Source organism: Phalacrocorax aristotelis, chromosome 1 (genome assembly GCF_949628215.1).
Source record: "Phalacrocorax aristotelis chromosome 1, bGulAri2.1, whole genome shotgun sequence".
NCBI lineage: Eukaryota > Metazoa > Chordata > Aves > Suliformes > Phalacrocoracidae > Phalacrocorax > Phalacrocorax aristotelis.
In genome coordinates, this window is record NC_134276.1 from 189,924,854 (window position 1) to 189,932,353 (window position 7,500).

The window sequence follows — 7,500 nt, forward strand, 5'->3', positions numbered from 1 at the left end:
AACTGAGCATAGTGCAGACAGGTTCTGTGTATATTCCTCCACGTAACTCTGCTGCTGCACCTCATCCTCACCTATAGCACTTTGCTATTTTAGTCCTGGGCTGCTTTTGAGAGAGACTGACAACAGTGCCAAGTTATACGGAGGTTAACTGATATGGGTAAACGTCCACTAGAATTTTTGTTGAAACTATCTCTCTTCTTTCCTCTCATGGTGTATTATCTTTTGCTTTGCAGACTCCAAATTGGTTTGCAAAAAAAAAATAGTATATTTAAACCCACTTCAGTATTTATTCCAGGGTGTTCCTAGAATATATCATCCCCTATCTACCTCCTTTGGAACATGCTGTACTGTTTATATTGTTCAGATATCAGTAATACATTCATTCCAGTCTGCTTTATAACGCTATGTGTAGTTCATAATTTGCCTCCTGACTTCCTGCTATGTTGCAAATATAATCACGAGAAAATCCTGTTTCTTTCAACAACTAAAGAAACAGCAAAACCATGAAATAAACTGCCTGTATATTGCACAGTGTACTTCACACTTTTAAACCAATAACTCAGCTCTTCAGGAACACTTTCCCATCCTCTAAGATATTTTCTCCCCTTAAAAAAAATCTGGTTTTCTCAATTATAAATCAAGTTAACATGGGATTAGTAAAGGATGCAGACAAGATAAAAGATTAGGAATATGCCAATGAAGTATGAAAATTGACCAGCACAACTTGTACATAACTTAAAAGGCATGAAAAGACACCAAAAAGAAAACCAAACCCCTCTGGAATGATTCCCAGCCTTCTGGAGGAAAGAATGTATGTCTGTCTTGGCAGCTTGCAGCATATTGGACCCTAAAACTGCAGCAACTTTATACAGAGAAAAGTTATTTTAGAGGCTTTTAAAAATGCATTAGACCTAGTTTTCCTTTCACTACATTGCCTGTACATGCATGAAAAATAAAGGAAGCCTACTTCACAGGCAAAAAAAGATCAGAAAAAATAATTCTTAACACAATTTTTACACTCTTAATGTTTCCATAAAATAGCTTTTCTCAAAAATCACAGCACAAGTAACCACATGATGTGAAAGTTTGGCATAAGGGATGTGTGTATCTCATGAGTTTCCGAAGACTACTGTGGTAAATCCCAAGAAACATGCAACAGTGTCCCAAGTTACTGTGTAATCATATTGAAATTACATTGTACTGGACTTTCTTCTCCCGCGCTGCATACTGCTGTTACATTTAAAGTTCCTCAGGGCAAGGATTGTGTCTGTATCTATTTTGTAAGGTGTTATGCAAACATATGGTGTTGTAATAACTAATAAATAATCATGAGTAGGCAGTAACCTCAAACTCAGGCCAGGAGAACTTTCATAGCTATAACACTGCTTATTGTCACGTGTTTGTTACACATACATAGCCATGTGCATACGTAGGTGAGCATACACGCATGTGGAAACACAGTGGTGTGTACTGGTGATAGTGGCAATGATGCGGAGGTAAAATCTGTCTCCAGTCCTTTTTCTGGCAATTTTGTACCCAATTAACTGAAAACATTAAACGATTTCATTAACAGAGCACACACTGTCATGCCTGTGTAATTGAGGGAGTAAAATCCTTTTGAATCAAAATTTCAGAAAACAAGTGAATGGTACGTTCTGAGCAATTACCTAGTTTTTGAACTGATCATGCATTTCTGCATCAATGAAGTCAATTCCTTTGAAAATAAATAAATTGTAGGTTTTATGACTCAGATAAAGGAAATGTGGTGTCCTTGATGGTGCCTGAATTTAGTATAACCTACCAAGCAAGTTACATGTATACTCTTAAACAATTTTATATTAAAAGAATTAATAAATCTTTCATAATTACTTATCTCTCTTCCCCAGCATTGTCTCTTGCCAGGATAGCAGAACCTGTTGTAATTTGCTTACCTACAAACTCTATAATTGGGTCCTAAAACTGTGAAGTCATGATTTAAATGAAAAGAGAACAATTTTAGTAAAAGTGAGACGCAGTCCCTCTATTTTTCCACACATTTTTCCCATAGATTACCAATCAAATAACTACATAGTTCTCTGATTAATTCTGCTAACAAAAGAAAAAGGAGAAGATGTATTTCCTTTGTGGTATAGATAACTTTGTAAGACCATCTGTGACTGTAGTCCCTGCAAAGCTTACCCCTTATGCCTACACTGGAAAGAGCCAGTAAATCCACATTCAAAGGCAAAACTCCTTTGCTCCCATTTCTTCTTCAGCCTGATCCTTATGTCTTCTTCTCAGTGGAGCAGCAAACCTACTATTAAAGCTCCAAAAGGGACTTCTTTGATCCTGGAAGAGAGAGGGAATTAACTGAAACCACTGTCCTTCAAAAAACAGTATAAAATGGGTTTTGTAAAGCTGTGCTCATTTGAAACGTACGGAGGACAACCACTCAGGTCTGGGCTGTACTTGAGTTACGGACAGCCACTCACTGAGGTCCTCTTTCCCTGTTGCAGAGTGTGGTTTTGTTTTGCTAAACTGGCATGTGTGGCCTGAATCCTTCCCAGGAGGCTTGCTGTGTGTGTAAGGTGTGTAGCTGTTCCTTCCCCTGCACACTCTTCCTCGGACTGGGGAACCTGATCACTGCTGTCATCTTCAGAGGCTACTTCTGGAAACTGCAGTGAAAATCAGTGATGTTCCCCTACAGCTCTGTTTTGGGGAGGGGGGAACAGGTGTTCTGTTGTTGGTGTGGCTTATTGATTAAAGAAGAGCAGATAGAGAAATCTTAACAAAGTCTACATTAATTCACAGTAGTTCAAGCAGCTTAAAAGCAATTATATCTTTTGAAGAATCATTTGAATGGTTATTATCTGTTCATGTGTACCAGCAACAGGGAGTTGAAATCAGTTCACTCACTCTACCAAATACTGATAACCAGTTGCACTGGCCTTTAGATGGCATATGTGACCTGGGAGATAGGAACTGCGTATCTGGCAGTCATCACTGAGAAAGTTTGTAGTACTAAATGAAGTAAGCAATTTTGTTATTTTGTATTGTTGTATCTAAGGCATGCTCTGACGAAGTCTTTTTGCATAACTCCCGTTGAAACTAACGGAAGCCATATACAAAGGAGAGAAAAATGGACGCAAAGAAATTTCCCTCATCTCAATGCTGTCTTACTAGTGTTTTCTTTCTTCTCTAGGCACCTTAACAATGAACATGCATTGGATGACAGAAGCACTGCTCAGTGTCGGGTGCAAATGCAAGTGGTTCAGCAGTTAGAAATACAGGTTTGGAACATGGATGTATTATCCTATTACTTATTTACTGTTAACCTAAACTAAATTGAAAACACCTGCCTTAGTGACTCTAGCTTAAAGCCATATGTTTCTTGCATGAAATTTGTTGATATTCATGAACAAGTGGGGGGTTTCTACTCAAATATTTTTCACATTATAAATTATACAATAATTATCTAACATCAGTATTGTCTACAGTGTTTTGCTTGAACTAAGACCCTAATGTCATTCATCACAAATGAAAAATGTAGTCCCTGGAGCAGAGACTGGATCCAAGTCATCTTCAGTTCTTGCAGTGCTGGGTCAGGACCCCTCTTCCTTCTTCCCCTTCTGACCCCGACACTTGTCTGTGCCGTTCTGCAGGACAAAGGAGTGGCAGAGCTTATCTCCACCCAAAATGACTCCCAGCCTGATGGTGGGCATTTTTCTGCAAGCGGAAGGTGTAATGTCAGACCCACCCAGGGAGGACCCCAGGGAGTCCCGTGGCTGGGACCGCAGCACTCGGGTGCCCTGTTCAGGCTCTAACCATTAGAGGTCACTGCATGTATGTGAATGCTCCCTCCAGCTTACGGGAGAAGTGCCGAGTACCCCTGGGGTCTCCCAGTATTGAGGCTACACTTACGAGGCTACCGAGGCTGGGCGCAGGGCACAAACCTTGGCAGCCCAGAATGACCATGCGGGACGCTTACACCATGCAGTCCTCTCCCACCCGTACAGGAGTCGTGGGAGGGCATTTCTCGGGAGTACATCCTTTCTTGGGAAGGTGCAGAGGAGTCCAAGGGACACAGCAAGGGACTGAGGTTTTTTTCCCTGTCTGTTGCCATACATGGAGAAAGAAGGATAAACACTTTTCAGCTTTCTCACCTTTTAGCATATTGTCTCATTGTTCCCATGCACGTAAGAATACTCGTTCTTACAGCCAAGGCAAACTGTTTGGGTTTTTTTATTTTAATACTGGCAACCCAAAGCAGTGACAGGAGTGTACAGTACTGTAATTTATTGTTGTTTCCCTTAAAATGAAAGCTTTATAAACCCAGGCAAAGTTGCAGTTTCCTTTATAAGATTTACAGTATCGTGTTAGCTTAATTTATTTGTTAGGAATTTACTTCATGGCAAATAGCATGTCTCCAAAGTGTCACACACGTAATATGAAGCCTAAGAAGAAACCTTTTTCCCACCCCCTGCCTCAAATGTTCTTTAATGAAAGATGCACTGACCAAATTATATCCAGCATACCCAAAATATCTGGAGTAATACAGGTAGTTTCCTCTTCTTAAAATTACTTACAAGATTCCTTAGTCCAATCTCAGTCTACGGGTGTAACTCTTGAGCCAAATTCATGCAAGAAAGTATTACAGAACTCTGCAGAAAATGGCAGCGTTAAACACCAAGAGATTCTTGTTGGTGTTAATGTAATCGTGTTGTAGCTATCCAAAGCCATATCACTAGAATACTATTTCAAGCATTTCTTCTTGCAACCTAGCTTTTAAAAAAAATTATCCTTTTTATGTCGTAAGATACATTTTCCTCTTTTTTGTTCTGATATTTTTATCAACAAGTTGCATAGTTCGAACACTTCCTCCTCTTTTTTTTTTTTTTTTAATTTGGTAATTTGTTTGAGTCTGAAGCTACAAATATTTACTTAGCATTTGGTCAGAAAGTGGTGTCAGTTAGGAAAAAGTACAGGTTTCAGTAAAATGATGTTTTCTAAAGGCTGTTTAAAGGCTTCTTAAGAACTGTTTACCATTTACAAAGGCTAGGCTGTAATGTAACAGTCCAAGTGAAGATTTAGCTTGCAGTGTGACCAATTATGCCATTTTTTGCTTTGTCTGACTCCTAGTGAAGTAAGGTCCATCAGTTGTAATGAGACCCAGTGCAGTGTCGATGCCGACTCGGTGGCAGAGTTCAGCGTTTCACACTGCCTGGGCTCTGTCACTCTATTGAATTAGATTGATGATGGCAGATTGCAGGGGGCACTAACTGGACCTCAGTGGGAAAGGATGAAGTGTGTAGACAATCCTGGCAGGCACTGTGCTTTGAGGACCCTTCACCCCTTCACAGCTGTTGGCACTAGTCCATTGCTAACAGTGTCCACAGGACTTTAAAGAGACACTATGGGCCTTCTAATTTATGGTCTTAGTAACTTGTTACTGTCGAGGCAACTGTGACCTCAATTCTCTTATTGACAAAAAGATGAAGTGTTATTTGTTTTCTCTGACCTTTTAACATATGAAAGGCTATAAAAGTTTTTTGGTTTTTTTTTTTTCGTTTCTTTCCATGCCCAAAGTTGCATTTCCTCTCAGATAAGTTTCTACTGACATAGACTTTTATATGCAGGAATCATTACTCCGAGACAAGCTCAATGATAAGATGTATCACTGCAGTAAAATAGCTGTATCAGTCATTTCTAAACTGCTTCTGATCTCACTCTTTCTTAACAGCTTTCTAAAGAACGCGAACGTCTTCAAGCAATGATGACCCACTTGCACATGCGACCCTCGGAGCCCAAGCCATCTCCAAAACCTGTAAGTGCATATTGCTTTATAAACAGTAAATAGGTCTACAAATGTAGCAGACTAAGAAAATGAACAATTTAGTGACAGTTGGAAAACAATGAGTGTGATGAAAAATATGGCAATAAAATGAAGGTAAAATGCAATAGCTGCCAAATTGTATGTTTCTTTAAAAGTAATGCTATCTTTTACAAAATCTATCCAATCTACACCATAGGTGACACTAAACAAAGTACACCCGTAAGTGTCCAAATCATTGCCTTGAGACTGAAACTAGAGAGAATATCTTTTTGTGATAGATTTACAGACATTAAAAGAAAACCCACTTTGAAAGATTTGAAGTTCAGTGGACTCTGTGGCAGTAAAAAGTAAATGTAAAAAGAACCTGGGTACTTAGGAATTTTCTTAAATTACTTACAAGAGACACAAATAAGCAATTTGTTATTCTTAAACAAACAAAAATACTATTTTATGCAGTGAATTCAAACAATTGTAAACGTGGGGGTTTTGCTCAATTTCTGTCAAGACTGCAACGTTATGCATCCACTGTGATGTTGTTGGGGTTAGTACGGGCACCGAAGAGTCACTGTTGCTCCCAGCCGCTCCATGGCGCTGCATCAGGCCCCAGCTGTGCAGCTGGATCTGCAGTCAGATCCAGACTCCATTAAACTGAACGTGACTTCACGTAAGGAAACGTATTGTCTGATGCAGGTGCAGTTTTGTACTGTCAGAGTGTCAGGCATCGTAGTACTTACAATACACTATGCTTAGATACACTGCATTTATAATAGGAGCTATGTGATATGTTAACTGTTCATTACTGTTAACCGTGACGGTAACCTTTGTACATACAGTATGAAAAGGATATACCAGTACTTGAAGATGAAATGCTGGGGTATCGATGAAAATCTGAGTCTATCAAAGTCAGGAAATGTAGGCAAAAGGAACGTAATCTGTTCTAAAGAGCACACTTGCATATCACGCCCAGTTAATGTTTACGTAGAAGGACAGCACACTCCGTCTCTTGTGTTTTCGGCTCCGCGTACTTCAAAGAATATCTTTGTTTGAGGGCGCACTTTATAACCTGATGATGAATGAAGAAAGTGTTAGCATTTCCTTAACCCCTACCTTTGTGAGAGAAAATTTAGATGCATTATTTTTGCTTTCATTAGCCTAACTAAATTCTAATTTTTATTTTAGATTATCTACTAGGGTAAGACATTTGGAAACTTCTGTTTTAGTATATGTGGCACGTATATTAATAAATTTGAGTGCTTTTTCCATTTCCGTGCATTGTGAAGTTTTGAAGTTTTTCTGTTACACAGGCTTCTCAAGCAATTTGGGTTAGGTTCCAAATGCTGCTGAACTGCGTGGGAAAAGGTTTTCAGAACACATTTCTACTATTTAATTATTTTAACCCCAGATGATCTGTAGTCTATCAAAATTTTTAGAATATTGTTTCTTTACAGTTTTAAGCGACTGTCTCATTTCAATAGGATTATTTTTCTCATTCCTTCCTATAGTATAATGTAGATAATCACAAGACAGAATAATTGTCTCATAAATCCATCAGGAATCTGCAGCTTGTTCTTTTCCAATTAATTATTCAATCAGTAAATTTTTTAAAACTCCAGCAGCATGGTTACATCTACACTAATAAAGAATTTTCAGCCTATAATCCAAAACAGAACCTGAATGAATAATGTAAT

General features: G+C 38.7%; 1 protein-coding gene across 14 annotated transcripts in view; it reads left to right on the forward strand.

Annotated features, from left to right (window-relative positions):
• Positions 1-7,500, forward strand: part of FOXP2 (forkhead box P2) — a 440,819-nt gene that overhangs the window by 392,888 nt on the left and 40,431 nt on the right. For all 14 annotated transcript variants that reach the window (XM_075081092.1, XM_075081101.1, XM_075081089.1 and 11 more), the window contains 2 exons: positions 3,182-3,269; positions 5,720-5,803. In XM_075081092.1, coding sequence (XP_074937193.1) covers positions 3,182-3,269; positions 5,720-5,803 — 172 coding nt within the window. The remainder of the gene's footprint in view (positions 1-3,181; positions 3,270-5,719; positions 5,804-7,500) is intronic.